Here is a 23,256-nt window from a genome sequence, read left to right on the forward strand (position 1 = left end):
TTTCTCTGGTTTCTTTTATCAACGTTTTGTTGTTTTGGGCTTACAGATTCTATACATGTGTTGTTAGATTCATACCTAAGAATTTCATGTTTGGAAGCTATTGTGTTTTTTAAAAATTTTTGTTTTCTAGTTGGTCAAGTTCTTTTTTACAACAGTATTTTTTTTGATAGTAAAGTTAGTTTGGTACGAAAGGCTGTGTATACTTTGACCTTCCTCCTCAAAGAATTGGGCAATTTATTATGAAAGCACATAGTGTAAAATATATAAAACGGCAAAAAGTCAAGATCCAAGGGCTGTGCTTAAAAAGGTAATATTCAGAGTTAAACTGGAAGCATTATCAAAAGATTTTATTTACAAGGCCATGAAGGGATTACTGTCACTTTGTCTTTAAAAAAATTTTAGAAATAGCAATAATAAAAGAGTAATAGTTTGATAGCAAAGCTCTAGAATAGTAACTAGATATTTTGGGCATATCAAAGATACTGTGGTTTTAGATCATTTTTCTTATGAGATCCAGATTAAATGAAGTGTCCTGAAGACTGCCTACAGAAAATTCAAAACAATGGACAATTCAAGTGTTGTGGGTTATTACCTTCAGTAATAACTTTTTTTAAACGTTTAAATTAGGTTTGGGGGTACATATGCAGGTTTGTTATATAGATAAACTCGTGCCACAGGGGCTTGTTGTACAGATTATTTTGTCACCCAGATACTAAGCCTAGTACCCAATAGTTATTTTTTCTGCCCCTCTCCCTCCTCCTACCCTGTGCCCTTAAGTAGGCCCCGTGTCTATTGTTCCCTTCTTTGTGTTCATGAGTTCTCAACATTTAGTGAGAACATACAGTATTTGGTTTTCTATATCTTTTAACTGAAATACATGGAATATAGTTTTATCATGACACCATCTGTATTAAGGTTCTTCACTATATTTTTAGGTTATTATGGAAATCTTAAAGGTGTTTTCTAGAAGCCAGTTTTTAAAAAGTATAACAGTTCTGTCTGATGTTACATTGAAAAAGAATTGTGTTTTTGTGTGTGTTGAGGAGTACTGCTGTGAAGAAGTTGAATATAAAGAAGTGAATGGCCCCCTTTCTTTGTTTATTTTTATTTATTTATTTATTTTTAAGAGATGGGGTCTCACTATATTGCTCAGGCTGGTCTCAAACTCCTGAGCTCAAGCGATCTTCCCACCTCGACCTCCCAAAGTGCTGGGATTACAGGCATGAGCTACCACGTCTGTCCCCCTTTTATTTATTCAGAGACACATTTTCAGTGTTGCTTTCCTTAAAATGCATTTTTTCCTGCTTTATTTTTCTGTTACCATATTATACACTTATTTATCTTTATTATTGTCTGCTTCTACCACTCGAGTGGAAGCTTTTTGGGAGTAGCTTATCTATCTTGTTTGCCACTATATCCTCAAATGCCTAGAACTGTGCCTGGTGCAAAGTGGGCACTCAAATATTAGTTGAATGAATGTTTAAATTTTAGCCACAGTTATATGCTGAAGTATTAGGCTTTAGAAAATAGTTCCATGTTTTTTTCCTGAGTTCATTTACTTACCTCTCATTTATGGCCCCATGTACATCATTTTATTCTTTAAAACCTTGCATGAAGATTTTATTCCGACTCTTAATATATTTCTAGGAGATGTTAGTGGTCATACTGATCACCCAGTGTACCTAACTTTGCATTTCTGGACCTTCTTAATAACGTGAGACCCCAACCTTTATGTAATTTCAGTCACTTCCCCAAACCAGGATTTTGTGAATCTCTACAATTGTTATTTTTCAAAAGTAATAGAACTCAATCCATTATATTTTTCTCCTAACAGGATTTCCTGTCCTCTCATTTACTGTGTCTGCTAATCTTAAATCTCCAGTGTGTTTATTTACTGTCTCTCTTTTCTTCCAGTTTATCAGCAACCTTCTAGCTTTTTTCTTTATTTACTCAGCCTTGGACCCTATCATATAATTCCCAGACTATGCCTTATATTCCCATTTACTCCTGTTCTTCTGTTTAGTCTTTTTGGAAAAAACTCAATTTTAGATAAGCTATGGCCTGCCATTTGTGAGTAAAAAATTCTTTCTCATTTCTCTCTCTCTTTTTTTTTTTTTTTTTGAGATGGAGTCTTGCTCTGTCGCCCAGGCTAGAGTGCAGTGGTGTGATCTCGGCTCACTGCAACCTCTGCCTCCTAGGTTCAAGCGATTCTCCTGTCTCAGCCTCCTGAGTAGCTGGGATTACAGGCGCACGCTGCCATGCCTGGCTAATTTTTTGTGTTTTAGTAGAGATGGGGTTTCACCATCTTGCTCAGCCTGGTCTCGAACTCCTGAGCTCAGTCAGTCCACCTGCCTCGGCCTCCCAGAGTGTTAGGATTACAGGCGTGAGCCACCATACCCAGCCCCATTTCTCCTTTTTAAAAAGTTTTATTTCTATGCGTCAATAACTTTTATAAAGGCATTACATTTTATTTCTTTAACAGAATGTGACCAAACATATTTGTTTTTATTTTTTATTTTTTTATTTTTTGGAGATGGGGTTTTGCTCTGTCACCTGGGCTGGAGTGCAGTGGCACTATACAGCTCATTGCAGCCTCAATCTCTTGGGCTCAAGTGATCCTCCTGCCTTAGCCCCCTGAGTAGCTGGGACTACAGGTTGTATCACCACTCCTGACTCATTTTTGAATTTTTTTTGTAAAGATGGGGTTTCACCATGTTGCCCAGCTTGGTCTCAAACTCCTGGGCTCAAGCAATTTGACCACCTTTGTCTGCCACCGTGCTGGGACTACAGGCATGAGCCACTGTGCCCAGCCCATATTTGTTAATTTAAGGACATTATTATTTCTATTTATAACATGGTGGTAACATCCTCCCTTGGTGAGAGCACATAGAACATGTTTGGAACTAACTGCTTTAGAAAGTTTTATCTCATTACACCCTCCTAACAAGCATGTGAGGGAGTACGTTATTATCCGAAGTATAGATATGAGAATTTTGTGTGTCAGAGAGGAAGTACCTGAGTGATGTCCCATTTCAGAATTTTAGTGTCTCGAGGCTCCATGCAAGACCACCTTCTGCCTTCACATGACATATTATTAAGCCTGGAAGGCAGTCTTCACTGAAGCCAATGATGAACAACTGATGAAGGGAACCCAGGGCGGGGAAATAACTTACCAGTAAATGTCATGACATTGACCACTATGAAGTCCCTTGTATCATATTATTCCCCTTTTAGGCATCTTTAGGCTTGTCTCCTATGTGCTGTTTTTTAAGAAGTTCTCTGCTTACAAAGTCTTGTGTGGATGTATTTAATACTTTTGTTTGGAATACAGGTACACTTTTCACACGTGATGCCTGGTTTTCATGTGTAATCCAAAAATAAGAGACAATGGGAAAGTAATGTTCCATATGCTGTCCTTTCTTGAGGACCAGCTCATGTGACTTGTGATAAGCTCCCCCACCTTCTCTGAACCTTAGCAGTGCCTCTCAGGAATATGCTAACTAAGGTAAATGGAGGGAAAGGAACATGGGTAGCAGCCCCTTAAAATCTAGAGGTTTTATGATTCTAACATCATAATCAAGCAGACTAGGGAATAGAACTCATTATTGTAGAATTGAATGTAGGAGGATTAAGAGATACAGGTTGGGCCGGGCGCGGTGGCTCACGCCTGTAATCCCAGCACTTTGGGAGGCCGAGGCGGGTGGATCACGAGGTCAGGAGATAGAGACCATCCTGGTTAACATGGTGAAACCCCGTCTCTACTAGAAGTACAAAAAATTAGCCGGGCGTGTTGGCTGGCACCTGTAGTCCCAGCTACTGGGGAGGCTGAGGCAGGAGAATGGCGTGAACCCGGGAGGCGGAGCTTGCAGTGAGCAGAGATCGCGCCACTGCACTCCAGCCTGGGTGACAGAGCAAGACTCCGTCTCAGAAAAAAAAAAAAAAAGAGAGAGATACAGGATGGACGGACTCACTAATCTCTTTAGTACCCTTCCCTGTACAGGAATTTCGTGTATTAATATTTCTGAAACTGCTTTGAGAGCCAATCAGGAACCTTAGACTGGTCATTCCTGTCTTATCGGATCCAAATGCAGAGAACTTGGAGGAGGTTCACCTTTCAAGGTTTTTGTTTTTGTTTTTTAAGATAGTCTATTTACCCATATTTTTATTCTTATTCTTTTTAAAATTTCTAATGTTTCAGCATTTCTCCTTTTATCATTTTTATCCTAATAACTTCTTTTGGCCATTCTTTCAAGGTAAGTCTACAGGTGACAAATTTTTAGTTTCCTTTATCTGAGAGCATCTTGATGTCACCTTTATTTCTGAAGAATATTTTCACTGGGAATAGAATTCTGGATTGGTAGTTCTTTTTCTTTTAGCATTTGGAAAAGATTGTGCTACTTTCTTTAGGTGTCCATGGTTTCTGATGAGAAATTCACTGTCATTTGAATCATTTCCTTTATAGGTAATATTACATTTCTCTCTAACCAGTTTCAAGATTTTTGTTTTCTTTAGTTTTAAGTTTATTATGGTATGTAGTGGCATGTGTTTCTTTAAGTTTATTCTGTTTGAGGTTTTCTCAGCTTCTTCAGCCTGTGGGCTTATGTTTTTCAAGAAATGTGGGAAGTTCAGCAATTATTTACTCAAATGCATTTTAGCCCCTCGCCCTTTCTCCTCTTTTTCTAGGATTCTGATGATACAGATTCTCTGTGTTTTGTTATTGTCTCACAGGTTCTTGGGGCTCTGTTTATCAGGGTGTTTTTTTTTTTTGTAATGATGGTTGTTCAAATGGGTTATTTTCTATTTTTTCATCTTCAGATTCATTAGTGCTTTCCTGTCATATTTATTCTATCATTCAGTCCACCTAATGAGTTTTAACATTTTTGATTACTGTTTTTCTGTTATAAAATTTCCAATTGATTCTTTTTTATATCTTCTGTCTTCTGTTTCTTTGCTTTCTATTTTAAAAATTTAAGTGTGTTTGTAATTGCTCTATGCAGCATTTTTATGATGGCCGTTTTAAAATCCTTCTCAGATAATCACAACATCTGTTTTATTTGGTGTCCGGTGGTTGTCTTTTTCTCAGTCAAGTTGAGATTATTCTGGTTCTTGATATAAAGTGATTTTTTATTGTACCCTAAACATTTGGGTTATTATGTTGTGAGACTATGAATCCTTTTTAATATATATATATATTTTTTGTAGGCAGCCACCCTGTTTAGGTATAGTATGCAGTTCCAGATGGGGTTAGAGATGTAGCTCCCCACTGGGCTCTGCTGACATCACCCCAGCAAAAGTGGAATGCCCAGTTGTACTGCCTTACTTCTCCTTGCTGCTGACAGATGGGAGTGTAAATTCAGCACTTTATTGAGTTCTTTTGACACCGGGAGACCAGGAGGAGCAAAGTGTTAGCTATAACTGTTTCACCACCACCTTATTCCACCTTCTTGCGCCTTGTTGCTACCTGGTGAGAGTGGAAGTTTTACTCCCCAGTGGGTCCTGCCAACACCGTGGGGAGCGGGCAATGAAAAACTGAATGCTGACTCGTACTACTTCACACTACTTTGTTTCACTTTTTTTGCTGCTGGGTGGGAGTGGAAGTAAGCCCTGTTCTGAGTCCCACTGACAGTACCCCAGACTGTAGAGTGACAGCTAATGCTGTTTCTTACTGCTGTCTTCTGCCTCTGTTGATGGGTGGAAGTAGACGTTCAGTTCCCTGTTTGGCTTCATGGATACCATGCTAGTGGAGGAAGCAAAGGGATGACTTCCCATGACTTGTTGCTGCTGGGTAGGGCTGAAAGTCCAGCTCCTCACTCAGCACTACTAATACTACGGATGGGATAGGGGGCAGTTTTTCGTTTGGTGTGTGACTGGAATAGGGTATATTACCTGTTACAGTTTTCTGTTCTGCTAGGCCACCCTATTCCCAGTCCTGTGGGTACAGGAAGCAGGCTTTTCTTGGAGCTTTTGTGTGTGTGTGTGTGTGTGTGTGTGTGTGTGTGCGTGCGTGTGTGCCTGTGTCTGTTGGCATTTCTGGGTGGCAGACTTCTCAAGGACCCCATCAGAGATATAGGGGGGCAAAAAGAAAGCCCAGGGAACTCACCATTATATTGTTCCTCAAGTGGCAAGGTCCTAGCTACTTTACCTTCTTCTTTCCACCTTTTAGGGTCTTCCTGTGTTGTAGTATATCTAGAGTTGTTTGTTTTTTTTAAGAGGAAAGATTGATGTGAAATGTGACTACTCCATTTTGGCTGGAACCCCTTGCATGCTCTTGTACCTTGGGAGCTGGATGCTGTTGCACTGCATTACTTTAATTGAGCCCTTGGTGCTTTCTTTTGGTTCTTTGACCTCCTCACAGCCACCTCATTCTCACATTCCCCTCAACAATTATTTTAAACCTTTTCATCAATTCTCCACTTAAATCCTATCCTCATTCTTCTCAGATGATCTTACTTCTTATTTTACTGAAAAACTTGAGATCATGTTATGTGCTTTTCATCAAATTTGAGCACTTACAAATTACAGTCATCCCTCAGTATACACAGGGAATTGGTTTCAGGACCCCCACATATGCCAAAATCTGTGCAAAGTCCCACTGTGAGTTTTGTGGAACCTGCTAATACGAAAAGTGGACCTTTTATATATGCAGGCTTTATGTCTTATTAATAGTGTATTTTTCCATCCATGTTTGGTTGAAAAAAATCTGTATGTTAGTGGCCCAACACAGTTCAAATCTACATTGTTCAAGGGACTACATTATCTGTTTACCCAGTCTTCTATCTTTGCATCCTATTTCAGAGAATTAAAGTGCTCCTTCCCCAGTGCAAGTAATTCAGTACTGTAACATACAATAAGGGGTTGTAACCTTGGAGCAATAGGCTACACTGTATAGCCTAGGTGTGTGGTAGGATATATCATCTAGGTTTGTGTAAGTACATTTGTTATGATGTTCACACAAGGATGAAATTGCCTCATGATGCATTTCTGAGAATATATTCCTGTTATGTATTCCTGCTGTTAAACAACACGACTGTTGTTTTGTCAGTTATTGAGAGTTGAAGTCCCTGGCTATAATTGTAGACTTGTACAATTGTAGATTTCTCCTTTCAACTCTATCTTGTGGTTTAAGGTCATCTTGTATAATATGTACATATTTAGGATTGTTATGTCCTCTTAGTAGATTGATACTTTTATCATTATGTAATATCCTTCTTTTTCTGTAGTAATTTTCTTTGCTCTAATGTCTACTTTGTCTGATACTAATACAGCCATTCTTGTGTTTCAACATTAACGTTTGCATGGTATATCTTCTGCCATCCGTTTACTCCAAAGGTACCTACATTGTTGAATTTGGAGTAAGTTTCTTGTAAATAACATATGGTTGCCTTGTTTTTTATTTACTCTTGCTAATCTCTGTCTTTTAATTGGGGTTTTTAGACCATTTACATTTAGGGTAATTATTGATATTTTAGGGCTTAAATCTACCATTGTATTACTGGTTTTGTTTGTTTCTTGTTTCTTTTTTTTTTCCCTTCCTGTGCATTACTTGAAAAACTTTTAAGAGTCCATCTTTTTATATATATATATAGAATATATAGATATAAAATATATAATAGATATAAAATATATAATATACATAAAATAGATATAATATATATAAAATAGATATATATAAAATAGATATATAAAATATATATAATAGATATAATATATATTATATATAAATAGATATAATTTATTTATATATAATATATTTAATTTATTTAATAAATATATATAATTTATTTATATATATTTATATATAAATATGTATAATTATATATTTATATATGTATAAATATATATTATATATAAATATGTATAATATATATTATATATAAATATATATAAAATATATGTATATATGTATATATGTGTGTGTATATATATATATATACACACACACACACGTCTACATGATGTCTTATTTTTTTTAAACAACACCTGTACTCCAGATAAATATGGTCAAAATAAATGAAAAACTCAAGATGACATTATTCCCATTTGTCTAAAGGCCGGGTGTTGTGTAGATGATAAGCACCTGCCATTTATGATGACAGGTGATAGATCCAAAGTAATTGCCAGATTCGTTAATTTTTTTCCATTTCTAAATCATCCATAAAGAAAATCACATATAGGGTCACATCATCCTTACAGTAGTTTAGCAGAGCAACCGTGCCATCTAGATTGATGTTTTCACCAGTAAAGGACTGGTAGTTTTTGAAATTAGCAAGTATGTGCTTGATTTGTTCTGCAGCTTCTGCCATAAAAGGTTTTACTCTTTCTGGTCTTCATTCTTCAAGTTTGCCTTTGATTGATTTAATGTAATCTTTCATATACATCTTGTAGGCTTCTTTTATGAAGCCAGCTTGCTGCAAGTGATGGTTCATGACAATATCAATACCAGTGATTACTGTGCTTTCAGTACCTTCACCCTTGGGTCCTTCAGTAGAGGCATTTCCACCAATGAGCAAGTCATCAATATTACCCTATGTCTTACTGACCATCTTCCTCTCCCCCTCCAGGCACAGCCTGTTTGCAGTGTCTCAGATCTTGTAATTGTCAGAGATAATCATGATGGTGGCTGGAGGTAGATGATAGCAGTGCTCGCTTATAGCAGAAGCCTGGAGCTTGGAGCAAGTATGGTGCAGTTGGAAAGGCACTCCAGGGAATAGGAAGCATCCAGAAAAGTATATTGTGTTTTTGAGTGTATTGCCTCTTACAGTTTTCCTAGTGGTTGGTTTGGGTATTACAATATACATATGTGGCTTATTACATTCTAGTGATGTCAGCATTTCACCATTTTGAGTGAAGTATAGAAACCTCACTTCCTTTGAGGTTCCTTTATTCTCCCCACTTTTAAATATCATTGTCTTTAGTATCAGATGGTGGTGTAATTTTGGTTCGAATCATCATATATGATTAGAAAACTCATGATGAGAAGGATAGTCTGTGGTATTAGTCATATTTCTGTTTTTTTCCATTGTTATTTCTTCCTTCCTGATGCTCCAAGACTCCTTTAAAAAATTATTTTCTTTTTGTTTGAAGTACTTCCTTTAGCCACTCTTTAAGATTGTGTCTAGTGACAAATTCCTTTCGTTTTCCTTATTTGAGAACATCTTGATTTCACTTTCATTACTGATGGGTAGTTTTACTGGACATAAAATTTGTGGTGGTTGAGAGTTATTTTCTTTTAAAAGTTGAAAAATGTGCTACTTCCTTTGGTTTCCATAATTTCATATGATAAACGTTTATCATACAAGGTAGTATTTCTTATAGGTAGTGTTTTATTTCTCTCTGGTTGCTTTCAAGATTTTTTGTCTTTAGTTTTCCCAAACATCTTTTTTCATTCTTTTCTTTTTTTTTTTTTTAAGACTTTTTTCTGTTTGGGGTCTGCACATCTTCTTTAATCTTCTTCAAAATTTGGGAACTTTTCAACCATTATTTTCTTAAACTTTTTTTTATTAAATTTCTCTAGATTTAGGGAGAACAAGTGCAGTTTTGTTACACAGGTATATTGTTTAATGGTGAAGTCTGGGCTTTTGGTGTAATTTTGAACAGTGTACATTGTACTCATTAAGTAATTTCTCATACCCCACCCCTTTCCCACCCTCCCACCTTTTCGAATCTTCAGTGACTTTTATTCGACATTCTGTATCCATATGCACATTTTATTTAGCTCCTACTTATAAGTGAGAAAATGCAGTATTGGGCTTTCTGATTTTGAGTTGTTTCACTTAAGATAATGGCTTCTGATTCCATCCATGTTGCTGCAAAAGATATGATTTTATTCTTTTTTATTGCTGAATATTCTGTTGTATGCATGTGTGTGTACATATGTATGTATGTGTATATGTGTACTCACACACATACATACACACCACCGTTTCTTTACTCACTCATCTGTAGTCACTATTTTAAAATACTCCTTTAGCCCTATTATCTTTTTCCTTTTCTTCTGAGACTCTGAAAGTTGGATCTTTTGTTATTGTCTCACAGGTCCTTGAGGCTCTCTGTTCTTTTTTTTTGTCTGTTTTCTCTCTGATCAGGCTGAGCAAATTGTATTGATCTGTTCTGAAGTTCACTGATTTTGTCTTCTGTCATCTCTGTCATTTCAATTTATCCCATCCAGTTTTAAGATTTTGGTTATTGTACTTTGTAGTTCCATAACTTTCATGTGATTCTTTTTAATAACTTTTTTCTTTGCTGAAATTTCTTTTTATTTACCTTAGAGAAATTATAATTGTTTGTTGAAGCATTTTATGACCATTGCTTGAAAGTTCTTGTCAGATAATTATGTGATTCATTGTGGTGTTGATTGCAGTTTCTCGTTGAAGTTGTGGTTTTCCTGGTACTTTGTATGACAAGTGATTTTTAATTTTATCTTCGACATTTTGGATACTATTTTAATAGATTCTGGGTCCTACTGAAAATTTTATTTTAGCAGGCAGTCACCTTGTTTAGGTTTAAACAGAGGTCCTGGACTACTTTTTGAACTGTGGTTTTAACGACAATCTAATTTTCAGAAACTTTTCAGTTATATTTTGATCTGCTTGAGTTGTCGTGTGCTTCTGGGCCTCCAGTGGTCCCTGCTGATGGTGTTTGAGGGAATGAAAGGAACTTTTCAAGGCTGAACTGCCTGGTGCTTCTAAGTATGGGAATGTTGACCCTGGTCTATGGGATGAAGCTTCTTGAGCTGGGTGCTAGTTGTGGCAGGATCTCTCCTTTCCTATGACAGATGCAGAATACCTCCATCCCTTGTTATGGTGGGATCCCCCTACTTATGGGTGTCAGAGTGTATTTACTGGACCAGCTGCTTGTGGTGTGGTTTTCCTTTGTTGGTGCCTGTGGCCTCATTGGTGTCTCAGGTGGTGCTGCTGCTGAGGATGGTGAATGCTTCCCCTGGCTGCTTATCGACAGGGAGGTTTCCAGTTGAACCTTCTTGCTGTTTCTTCTGGCCTCACCTGGTGGTGTTGATGGCAATTCTATTAAATTAAAGAGAAGAATGAATCTACCTGGGCTGCTTTCTGTTGCAGGCTTAGGAGTTGGGAAACATCAGATCTGGCTCACTTTTTTTTTTTTTTTTTTTCAGTTGGGAGGGTTATAAGACAACCTGTTACTATGTTGTTCCTCTAGTCCTGGGGTCTTCAACTAGTTTTTCTTCCTTTTTTAAACCTTTCAGTGTTTTCCTTTGGTTATATTTTATGGTATTTTCAGGTTTTATAATTGTACTTAATGGAGAGGAACAGGAAGAGACCAAAAGCCCTTTTGCTCATTTTTTAATTGCAATGGGTGGAACTTATTTGGATCTGAATTTAAATAAACTAAAAAAGTAAACTAATTTGATATGAGATTACTCAAATTTTGAAAGCTAGGTATTTTGTATAAAAGTATTTTTCCTATAATGATATGATTGTGTAAAAATAAAAGACTGTCTCTTAGAGATATGTACTAAGATATTTATAGGTGAAATTATGAAATACATAGGATTTGCCTCAAAGGTAATATATATGCGTTTGTTCATAGGGTAAGAGTGGTCATTGGCTGATGGTTGTTAGGGCTAGGGGATGAATATGTGGGACTCAGAATACCTTTGTGTATGTAAAAAATTCTCCATGTTTTTAAATTAAATTTAATTAATTTTTTGCATCCCCCTTATTTCTGAAGTTTTTTTTTTTTTAAGTTTAGCTTATATTTCTTGAACAAAGTTTAGATATTATGGTAGAAAGAAACTTGCCTAATTTATTTTCTTTGTACCTAATTTTTGAGTATTGGTGAGGCTAACATGATATAGGCTACCAAGTTCTAACACATTTTCTTATAAGGTGAGGAAATATTAAAGTGTTCATAGTGTGTACATCCCCTCTGATCGGTACTTTAGGAACCCCAGGAACCATTTGGTTGCTTGTGAACAAGTAATTACAATGAAAGTGCTTTTACCCTGTAAGAGAGTTAATGTGCTTTCTTTAAGTAAGCTCTTTTCTAGTCACCAGGATCTGAAGTTCCAGAGTTGACTCTTCTATAGATCGGTGTATTAATACATTGGACATTTATTCATTCTTACTTTCTTTCACAGCTTTCTGTTCAAAATCAGGAGTTTGAGATAAATAAAGATGGAATCCCGAAAATGGATCAGTTTCATCTGGTATGTGACCTTTTTTACATTTACTGGTTTGAAACACATGCAGTAATATAAACTTAGATATCTGACTGAAAGTCGTCCTCCAGTTTTTCTAAGAATCCAAATTAACATTTGCAATAAATGAAGTATTGGAAAAAATTCAGGTGCTCTACTTAACACCACTTAATTAATACACCAGTGTTACTCTGCTGGGTTGTTTGTCACACAGATTATATAAATAATCTAACAATTAGGGAATAATATTGTTTACTATGTGTTTCAAGATCATATTATAGTAAAATAATGTTTTATTATAACTTAGTTTTTTGTAAGTACCTAACTATATCTTTGTCATTCACATATGTATTCAGCCAGCATATTTTGAGTAGCTATTTCTGTGACAGGAATTGAACCATGTGCTAGGATTACAAGGATTGTGGCATTGAGAATGAAATTAATAATTTAGAAATGTGAACAAGTAAATAATTAACATCTGTAAGTTGAGTAATTAGCAAGTACTTTGGGGGTACTCCATTTACCCTGATTTGATTATTACACATCATATGCTTGTATTAAAATATCTCATGTACTTCATAAGTGTACCCATAAAGGTTTAAAAATAATGAAGCCCCTAAAAAAAGTACTTGGGGGGAAGCTGATTTTTAGTTCTTCAAAGAAAGGGGGAATTCAGTATGACTAGATATAAAGAGGATAAATATGACAGTAAATGAGTCTATAAGAGTATAATGATCAGACTCTGGAAGTTGTTAGCTATTTTGAGTTAAGATTACAATGAAAGAGTACATATAATTTTGTTAAACTCAGTAGTTCCTTATTTGACAACACAAATATTGTATAATACCTTCTAATGTCCCACGAAATCATTTTAAAAAAACATACCTTAGAAATGATATTAAGGAGCTTTGCCACACTTCTTGGGTAGTAGTAAAAAGCATTTCAGACAACTTTTGTGAGATTGTAAAACTTTGTGTTACACTTCCTGATTATCTCTGTGGAAGGGGATAACAAAGAAGGTTGACTATGGTTTACAGTTTTGAAAAGGCTATGATAAAAATTTATTGCTATTAGATAGAAAAATACCAGAAATGCTGTATTAGAGTTTACCACTTCACCAAAAGTGCACATCCAGAACCCTTGCTTTCAGGTTTGATAGAAAAATTACCTTGTACCAAGTTATCCTGAAATTTAGTTTAAACTTAAAACTTATATTACAGTTTCGTGAGTCAGGAATCTGGACACAGCTTATTTGGGATTTCTGCTTCAGTGAATTTAAGGTTGCATTTAAGATGTTGGCTGGGCTACAGTCATCTTAAAGCTCGATTGGAGATGAATATGCCTCTAACCTCGCATGTTTGTTCATAGGATTCTGTTTCTTTCAGTTTATTAGAATGAGGACCTCAGTTGTTCTCTAGTTGTTGGCCAGAGGTTGCCCTCAATCCTTTGCCCTGTTTCCATCATGGCAGCGTGTTTCATTGAAATGTATACGCAGAGAAGGCAGTAGACTCTGTTCACTAAGACAGAAGTCACAGTTTTTCATAGAAAAATCATATAAGTGATATCCCATAGTTTTTGATAGTATTCTCTCTGAAGCAATTCTCTAGGTCCAAGAGGAAAGAATTATGTAAAGTTATGAATAACAGAAGGTTGGGGTCCTGGGGCAATCTTAGGAGTCTGCTTACTCTAAAATGTAATCTGGCCGGGCATGGTGGCTCACGCCTGTAATCCCAGCACTTTGGGAGGCCGAGGTGGGCAGATCAACTGAGGTCAGAAGTTCAGGACCAGCCTGCCCAACATGGTGAAACCCTGTCTGTACTAAAAATACAAAAAAATTAGCTGGATGTGCTGGCGGGTGCCTGTAGTCCCAGCTACTTGGGAATCTGAGGCAGGAGAATCACTTGAACCTGGGAGGCAGAGGTTGCAGTGAGCCGAGATTGTGCCATTGCACTCCAGCCTGGGCGACAGAACAAAACTTTGTCTCAAAAAAAAAAAAAAATAATAATCTGCCTGTAATCTGCAAGTAATCATGCCTTGCTAGGCATGCAGCTAGGTATATGTATAATGAAAGTAAATGTAAATACACAGTCCCCATTTAATGTGGGTAGCTACTCATGGATTCAAGGATTGTGGCATTGAAAATGAGATTAATAATTTAGAAATTTGAACAAGTAAACAAGATTTATAAATTGAGTAATAAGCAAGTTCAAATTATAAAAATCTTGGCTTGTATAGTATTTGCTTCTGTGATCTGAGTCAGTTATTAGTGCTGGGAATGGAATTACCTTTACCTACATTTTGTGTTCACACATAGCTGCAAAACAAGTCAAGGCTCTGTAGTCAGCACATTACAGATACCATACCACAAATGGAGAAGAATATAAATGTATGGAACCATGTAGTTGAGAGAATTATTAGAGGATAATTAATACACCCTTCTCATCCTTCAGAATCCCTCCAATAATATCCCCAACAGATGGCCTTCAGCCTCTGCTTAAGTAGAGTAATGCTGATTTTGGTAGTTTGTGTCTAAAAGTTGGTCCATTCCATTTAAGTTATCTAGCTTGTTGGCATACAGTTGTACATATTTTCTTTATAATTATTTTTATTTCTCTAAGTTCAGTAGTGTCCCCTTTTTCATTTCAGATTCTAGCAGTTTCAGTCTTCTCTCTTTTTTCTTCGTTAGTCCAAATATGTTTAAATACCTAGCTTTTGGTTTTATTAATTTTTCTCTATTGTTTTTCTGTTGTCTGTTTTCTTACTTTCTAATCTTTATTATTTCTATCCTTCTGCTTGCTTTAGATTTAGTTTACAACATATATTACACAGTTATCACACCTTATAAAATTAACAAATTGTAATATTATATTTAAATTTCCCTAATTGTCTTAAATATATTTTTAAATGGTTTCTTTTTTGAAATTAGCATATCAACAAGATCTACCTGTATTGGGTTAATATATCTCTTAATCTCTGTTGAGCTATAAATTTCCCCCACAACTCTTTTTCTCCATGCCATGTATTGTGTGAAAAAAATGATTTCATTTTCCATACTTTGGAGTTGGCTGATTGCATCCTTATGGTATTATTTCATAGTTCTCTTTTCCCCAGTTGAAAAAAGTGGTAGACACAGAGGTTAATTAAATTTACATTCAGTTTTTACAGGCAGTATATTTTATATTATTGTGTCATATGAGGGGGATCATTTGGTGTTTGATTGTCACAGTAAGATTGATCAGTGTGTTCAGGCAGAAAATTTTATATGTACAGGGGTATATTTTTAGTTTTTCTATCCCATTGCTTTGTTTATTCATATCCCAGTGCCTCACTCATTTAACTAAAATAGACTTTATAGTAGCTTTTTAATACTTATAGGGCTAGTTCCTTCTTCACTGCTTTTTTGTTTTGTTAAAACAACAACAACAACAACAACAACAACAACAAAATAAAGTCCGAAGTCCCAGGTTGGAGTGCAGTGGCACGATCTCAGCTCACTGCAGCCTCTGCCTCCCAGGTTCAAGTGATTCTCGTGCCTCAGCCTCCTGAGTAGCTGGTACTACAGTCACATGCTACCACGCCTGGCTAATTTTTGTATTTTTAGTAGAGATGGGGTTTTGCCATTTTGGCCAGGCTGGTCTCGAACTCTTGACCTCAAGTGATCCACCTGCCTCAGCCTCCCAAAGTTCTGGGATTACGGGTGTGAGCCACTGCTGGCCCTCATTGCTATTTTTAAAATCAGCTTTCGTGGCTATTCTTGGTTGTCATTCTTCTAAGACATCTTTATAATTAACTTGTTTGGTCTCAAGGAAAAAAACTATATTTTTATTGGATTAATGTAAACTTTTTAAGTCAACTTAGGGAAAATTGTCCCATTTGTTATGAGAGTCATTTTTGTTGAAGACCATTAATAAGACTTTTGTTCCTGATCTACTTTTGTGGTTTTCAGGAGCATGTGTTATTTTTTCTCATTTGGATTTTGTAATATTTAATTGTTTGCACCTAGGGAAGATAACTATCTTTAAATGTTCTTAAAAACACATTCTGTAGAGTACAGACATTGGCATTCATTCATTTATCAAATATTTACTGAATGTCTGCTATATTCAGATACCGTTTTTTGCTACTTTCTGGAGATGAAGTGACAAACTAAAATTTCAAATCTTAAGGATTTTAGAGTGTAATGCAGACACTAGCAGTAAACAGATGATTTCTTTCCTTTTTTTTTTTTTTTTTTGAGACAGTCTTGCTTGGTTGCCAAGGCTAGAGTGCAGGGGCACGATCTCAGCCACAGCAACCTCTGCCTCCCACGTTCAAGCGATTCTCCTGCCTCAGCCGCTTGAGTAGCTGGAATTACTGGCATGCACCACCATGCCCAGCTAATTTTTGTATTTTTGGTAGAGACAGAGTTTTGCCATGTTGGCCAGGCTGATCTTAAACTCCTGGCCTCAATGATCCACTTGCCTTGGCCTCCCAAAGTGCCTGCCTGGCCAGAAGTAAACAGATTATTTTTATTCAGTGTGATATGTGCTTTGCTTGGAGTAATCATAAGAGGCAAATAAAAGGTATACCAAGGTGTCTCTGCAGGTGGAAATAATGGAATAGCAACATTACAGGATCATTTACATGTTCTAATACAAATAATGTCCTTTGAAATGGAGGGATATAATAAATTCTAGCTCCCATAATGATGGTGATAATGATAGCAGCAGTAGAGGTGATCCTAGAGAGTGATCACTTAAAAACCAAAACCAGAAATAGTTGACTAGATGAAGAAATTTACCCTTCCAGACAGAGAAGCTTCAGTGTGACATTTTAATAGTGTCAAATTCTGACCAGTACCTTGTTAAAAGAGGGAGAAGGAAGTAATAAAATTTATTTGTTTGCATTTCACTTGTTTTTGAGAGATTTCAGCTATGATTTTTTTCCTTTTACATTTTTTCCCCATAATTCAATTCCATTGTTTCAGTATTGGAGGCATTCCATTTCACCGAAAAGTACAGTCGTCCCTCTTTATACACAGAGGATTGGTACAGATAAAATCTATGCATACCCAGGTCCTACAGTTGGCCCAGTGGAACCTATGCATATGAAAAATCAGCCCTTTGTATCTGTGGGTGTTGAGTCCTGAGAATACTGTGTTTTTGATCTGTTTGGTTGCAGATGTGGAAACTGCAGATAGGGAGTGCTGACTGTACTTATTTATTTCATATTGATACATAATATTTGTACATATTTATGGGGTATATGTGATATTTTGTAACTTGTATGGAATGTGTTAATGACAGTTGGTATTTAGGGTATCCATTATCTTATTTATTATTTCTATGTTTTGGGAACATATCAAGTCCTCTCTTCTGGCTATTTTGAAATATTTAATACATTGTTAACTGGATTCATCCTACTCTGCTATCAATCACTAGTACTTTCTTCTGTCAACCTGGTTGTTTGTACCCATTAAACAACTCTCTTCACCCCCTTCCACCTCACCCACATTCTCTTAGTCTCTGGTATCTGTCATTCAACTCTACCTCTATGAGATCAACTTTTATAGCTCCGACATATGAGTGAGAACATTTGATATTTGTCTTTCTGTGCCTGGCTTATTTCACTTTACAGAATGACTGTTCCATCCTTGTTGCTGAAAATGGCAGAATTTAATTCCTTTTTTATGGTTGAATAGTATTCCACATTTTCTTTATATTTCTTTAATAGTGTTCCACATTGTCTTTATCCATTTGTCCATTGATGGACGCTTAGGTTTGAGTCTTTACCTTTGTAATTGTGAATAGTGCTGCAGTAAACATGGGAGTGCAGGTTTCATATACTGATTTCCTTTTTATTTTGATAAATATCAAATATTTTGACACTTAGGTTGAGTCCTTACCTTTGTAGTTGTGAATAGTGCTGCAATAAACATGGGGATGCAGGTTTCATATACTGATTTCCTTTTTATTTTGATAACTATCAAGTAGTGGGATTACTGGATTGTATGATAGTTCCATTTTTAGTTTTTTGGAAAATATTTGTACTATTTTCCATAGTGGCTATACTAATTTACATTTCCACTAACAATGTATAACAGTTTCCTGTTCTCCACATCTTTGTGGAGATTTTTCAAAATAGTATTTGGCTATTTTTTGTCATTTTTTAAAATAGTGGCATTCTAGCTGATGTAAAATGATACTTCATTGTGGTTTTCATTTGCATTTCTCTGATGATTAGTGATGTTGAGCATTTTTCATATACTTATTGGTCATTTGTATGCCTTCTTTTGAGAAATGTCTATTTATGTCCTTTGCCCACTTTTTAATGGAATTGTTTTCCCTGTCGAGTTTCTTGTATATTCTGGATATTAGTCCTGTGTTGGATGAATAGTTTGCAAATTTTTCCTTCAATTCAACAAATTGTCTCTTACACTCTGTTGATTATTTCCTGTGCTGTGCAGAAGCATTTTAGTTAAGTATAGTCCCATTTGTCTCTTTTTGTTTTTGTTGCCTGTGCTTTTGAGGTCTTAGCCGTAAAAATCTTTGCCTAGGCCAATGTCATGAAGTGTTTCCCTTATGTTTTCTTCTAGTATTTTTATAGTCTTGGGTTTTACATTTAAGTCTTTAATCAATCTTGAATTGATTTTTATATATGGTGAGAGGTGAGGGTCTACTCTTACTCTTTTGCATATGGCTATCCAGTTTTCCCAGCACCATTTATTGAAGTGGGTGTCTTTTCCCCAGTGTATGTTCTTGGTGCCTTTGTGAGAAATTGGTTGGCTGTTTATTTCTGGGGTTTCAATTCTGTTCTATAGGTGCATATATCTATTTCTATACTAATAAAACGCTGTGTTGGTTACTATAGCCTTGTAAGATATTTTGAAGTCAGTGTGATGCCTCCACCTTTGTTCTTTTTGCTGATAATTGTTTTGACTATTTGTGCTCTTTTTTAGTTCTACATGAAATTTAGGATTTTTTTCTATTTATGTGAAAAATTACATTGCTATTTTGACAGGGATTGCTTTGAATCTGTAGATTTCTTTGGGTGGTATGGGCTTTTTAACAATACTAATCTTCTGATCCAGGAGCATGGAGTGTTTTTCCATTTGTTAGTGTCCTTTTCAGTTTCTTTCGTCAGTGTTTTGTAGCTTTCTTTGTAGATATCTTCCACCTCTCTGTTTAAATTTCTTCCTAGGTAATATATTTATTTTGTAGCTATTGTAAATGGGATTACTTTCTTGATGTCTTTCTTAGCTAGTTCATTATTGGTTTACAGAAATGCTACTGATTTTTACATGTTGATTCTATCTCCTGTGATTTACTATATTAATCAGATCTAAAAGCTTTTTGGTGGAGTCTTTAGGTTTTTCTAGATAGATGATTATGTCGTCTGCAAAGAGGGACAGTTTGACTTGTTCTTTTTCTTTTTTTTTCTTTTTTTATTATTATTATACTTTAAGTTTTAGGGTACATGTGCACAACGTGCAGGTTTGTTACATATGTATACATGTGCCATGTTGGTGTGCTGCACCCATTAACTCGTCATTTAGCATTAGGTGTATCTCCTAATGCCATCCCTCCCCCCCACCCCACAACAGTCCCCGGTGTGTGATGTTCCCCTTCCTGTGTCTATGTGTTCTCATTGTTCAATTCCCACCTATGAGTGAGAATATGTGGTGTTTGGTTTTTTGTCCTTGCGATAGTTTGCTGAGAATGATGGTTTCCAGCTTCATCCATGTCCCTACAAAGGACATGAACTCATCCTTTTTTATGGCTGCATAGTATTCCATGGTGTATATGTGCCACATTTTCTTAATCCAGCCTATCATTGTTGGACATTTGGGTTGGTTCCAAGTCTTTGCTATTGTGAATAGTGCCGCAATAAACATATGTGTGCATGTGTCTTTATAGCAGCATGATTTATAATCCTTTGGGTATATACCCAGTAATGGGATGGCTGGGTGAAATGGTATTTCTAGTTCTAGATCCCTGAGGAATCACCACACCGACTTCCACAATGGTTGAACTAGTTTACAGTCCCACCAACAGTGTAAAAATGTTCCTATTTCTCCACATCCTCTCCAGCACCTGTTGTTTCCTGACTTTTTAATGATCGCCATTCTAACTGGTGTGAGATGGTATCTCATTGTGGTTTTGATTTGCATTTCTCTGATGACCAGTGATGATGAGCATTTTTTCATGTGTTTTTTGGCTGCATAAATGTCTTCTTTTGAGAAGTGTCTGTTCATATCCTTTGTCCACTTTTTAATGGGGTTGTTTGTTTTTTTCTTGTAAATTTGTTTGAGTTCATTGTAGATTGTGGATATTAGCCCTTTGTCAGATGAGTAGGTTGCAAACGTTTTCTCCCATTTTGTAGGTTGCTTGTTCACTCTGATGGTGGTTTCTTTTGCTGTGCAGAAGCTCTTTAGCTCTTTAGTTTAATTAGATCCCATTTGTCAATTTTGACTTTTGTTGCCATTGCTTTTGGTGTTTTAGACATGAAGTCCTTGCCCATGCCTATGTCCTGAATGGTATTGCCTAGTTATTCTTCTAGGGTTTTTATAGTTTTAGGTCTAACATGTAAGTCTTTAATCCATCTTGAATTAATTTTTGTATAAGGTGTAAGGAAGGGATCCAGTTTCAGCTTTCTACATACGGCTAGCCAGTGGTCCCAGCACCATTTATTAAATAGGGAATCCTTTCCCCATTGCTTGTTTTTGTCAGGTTTGTCAAAGATCAGGTAGTTGTAGATGTGTGGTATTATTTCTGAGGGCTCTGTTCTGTTCCATTGGTCTATGTCTCTGTTTTGGTACCAGTACCATGCTATTTTGGTTACTGTAGCCTTGTAGTATAGTTTGAAGTCAGGTAGCATGATGCCTCCAGCTTTGTTCTTTTGGCTTAGGATTGACTTGGCAATGCGGGCTCTTTGTTGGTTCCATATGAACTTTAAAGTAGTTTTTTCCAATTCTGTGAAGAAACTCATTGGTAGCTCGATGGGGATGGCATTGAATCTATAAATTACCTTGGGCAGTATGGCCATTTTCTCGATATTGATTCTTCCTACCCACGAGCATGGAATGTTCTTCCATTTCTTTGTATCGTCTTTTACTTCATTGAGCGGTGGTTTGTAGTTCTCCTTGGAGAGGTCCTTCACATTCCTTTTAAGTTGGATTCTTAGGTATTTTATTCTCTTTGAAGCAATTGTGAGTGGGAGTTCACTCATGATTTGACTCTCTGTTTGTCTGTTATTGGTGTATAAGAATGCTTGTGATTTTTGTACATTGATTTTGTATCCTGAGACTTTGCTGAAGTTGCTTATCAGCTTAAGGAGATTTTGGGCTGAGACGATGGGGTTTTCTAGATACACGATCATGTCATCTGCAAACAGGGAAAATTTGACTTCCTCTTTTCCTAATTGAATGCCCTTTCTTCCTTCTCCTGCCTGATTGCCCTGGCCAGAACTTCCAATACTATGTTGAATAGGAGTGGTGAGAGAGGGCATCCCTGTCTTGTGCCAGTTTTCAAAGGGAATGCTTGCAGTTTTTGTCCATTCAGTATGATATTGGCTGTGGGTTTGTCATAGATACCTCTTATTATTTTAAGATACATCCCATCAATACCTAATTTATTGAGAGTTTTTAGCATGAAGGGTTGTTGAATTTTGTCAAAGGCCTTTTCTGCATCTATTGAGATAATCATGTGGCTTTTGTCTTTGGTTCTGTTTATATGCTGGATTACGTTTATTGATTTTCATATGTTGAACCAGTCTTGCATCCCAGGGATGAAGCCCACTTGATCATGGTGGGTAAGCTTTTTGATGTGTTGCTGGATTCGGTTTGCCCATATTTTATTGAGGATTTTTTCATCAATGTTCATCAAGAATATTGGTGTAAAATTGTCTTTTTTGGTTGTGTCTCTGCCAGGCTTTGGTATCAGGATGATGCTGGCCTCATAAAATGAGTTAGGGAGGATTCCCTCTTTTTCTATTGATTGGAATAGTTTCAGAAGGAATGGTACCAGCTCCTCCTTTTACCTCTGGTAGAATTCACCTGTGAATCCATCTGGTCCTGGACTTTTTTTGGTTTTACCAACCAATACCAAGCTATTAATTATTGCCTCAATTTCAGAGCCTGTTATTGGTCTATTCAGAGATTCAACTTCTTCCTGGCTTAGTCTTGGGAGAGTGTATGTGTCAAGGAATGTATCCATTTCTTCTAGATTTTCTAGTTTATTTGCGTAGAGGTGTTTATAGTATTCTCTGATGGTAGTTTGTATTTCTGTGGGATCACTGGTGATATCCTCTTTGTCATTTTTTATTGCATCTGTTTAATTCTTCTCTCTTTTTTTCTTTATTAGTCTTGCTAGCAGTTTATCAATTTTGTTGATCTTTTCAAAAAACCAGCTCCTGGATTCATTGATTTTTTGAAGGGTTTTTTGTGTCTATATGTACTTCAGTTCTGCTCTAATCTTAGTTATTTCTTGCCTTCTGCTAGCTTTTGAAGGTGTTTGCTCTTGCTCCTCTAGTTCTTTTAATTGTGATGTTAGGGTGTCAATTTTAGATCTTTCCTGCTTTCTCTTATGGGCATTTAGTGCTATACATTTCCCTCTACACACTGCTTTGAATGTGTCCCAGAGATTCTGGTATGTTGTGTCTTTGTTCTCGTTGGTTTCAAAGAACATCTTTATTTCTGCCTTCATTTCGTTATGTACTCAGTAGTCATTCAGGAGCAGGTTGTTCAGTTTCCATGTAGTTGAGCGGTTTTGAGTGAGTTTCTTAATCCTGAGTTCTAGTTCATTGCACTGTGTTCTGAGAGACAGTTTGTTATAATTTCTGTTCTTTTACATTTGCTGAGGAGTGCTTTACTTTCAACTATGTGGTCAATTTTGGAATAGGTGTGGTGTGGTGCTGAAAAGAATGTATATTCTGTTGATTTGGGGTGGAGAGTTCTGTAGATGTCTGTTAGGTCCTCTTGGTGCAGAGCTGAGTTCAATTCCTGGATATCCTTAACTTTCTGTCTTGTTGGTCTGCCTAATGTTGACAGTGGGGTGTTAAAGTCTCCCATTGTTATTGTGTGGGAGCCTAAGTCTCTTTGTAGGTCA

General features: G+C 36.4%; 1 protein-coding gene and 1 pseudogene across 7 annotated transcripts in view; one reads left to right on the top strand and one right to left on the bottom strand.

The window, feature by feature from the left end:
* Positions 1 to 23,256, top strand: part of STK31 (serine/threonine kinase 31) — a 133,782-nt gene that overhangs the window by 104,862 nt on the left and 5,664 nt on the right. For all 7 annotated transcript variants that reach the window (XM_055347332.2, XM_031013448.3, XM_055347331.2 and 4 more), the window contains one exon: positions 12,113 to 12,181. In XM_055347332.2, coding sequence (XP_055203307.1) covers positions 12,113 to 12,181 — 69 coding nt within the window. The remainder of the gene's footprint in view (positions 1 to 12,112; positions 12,182 to 23,256) is intronic.
* On the bottom strand, positions 8,127 to 8,597 carry LOC109027581 (translationally-controlled tumor protein-like; annotated as a pseudogene).

The sequence above is a fragment of the Gorilla gorilla genome, chromosome 6 (genome assembly GCF_029281585.2).
Source record: "Gorilla gorilla gorilla isolate KB3781 chromosome 6, NHGRI_mGorGor1-v2.1_pri, whole genome shotgun sequence".
Taxonomy (NCBI): domain Eukaryota; kingdom Metazoa; phylum Chordata; class Mammalia; order Primates; family Hominidae; genus Gorilla; species Gorilla gorilla.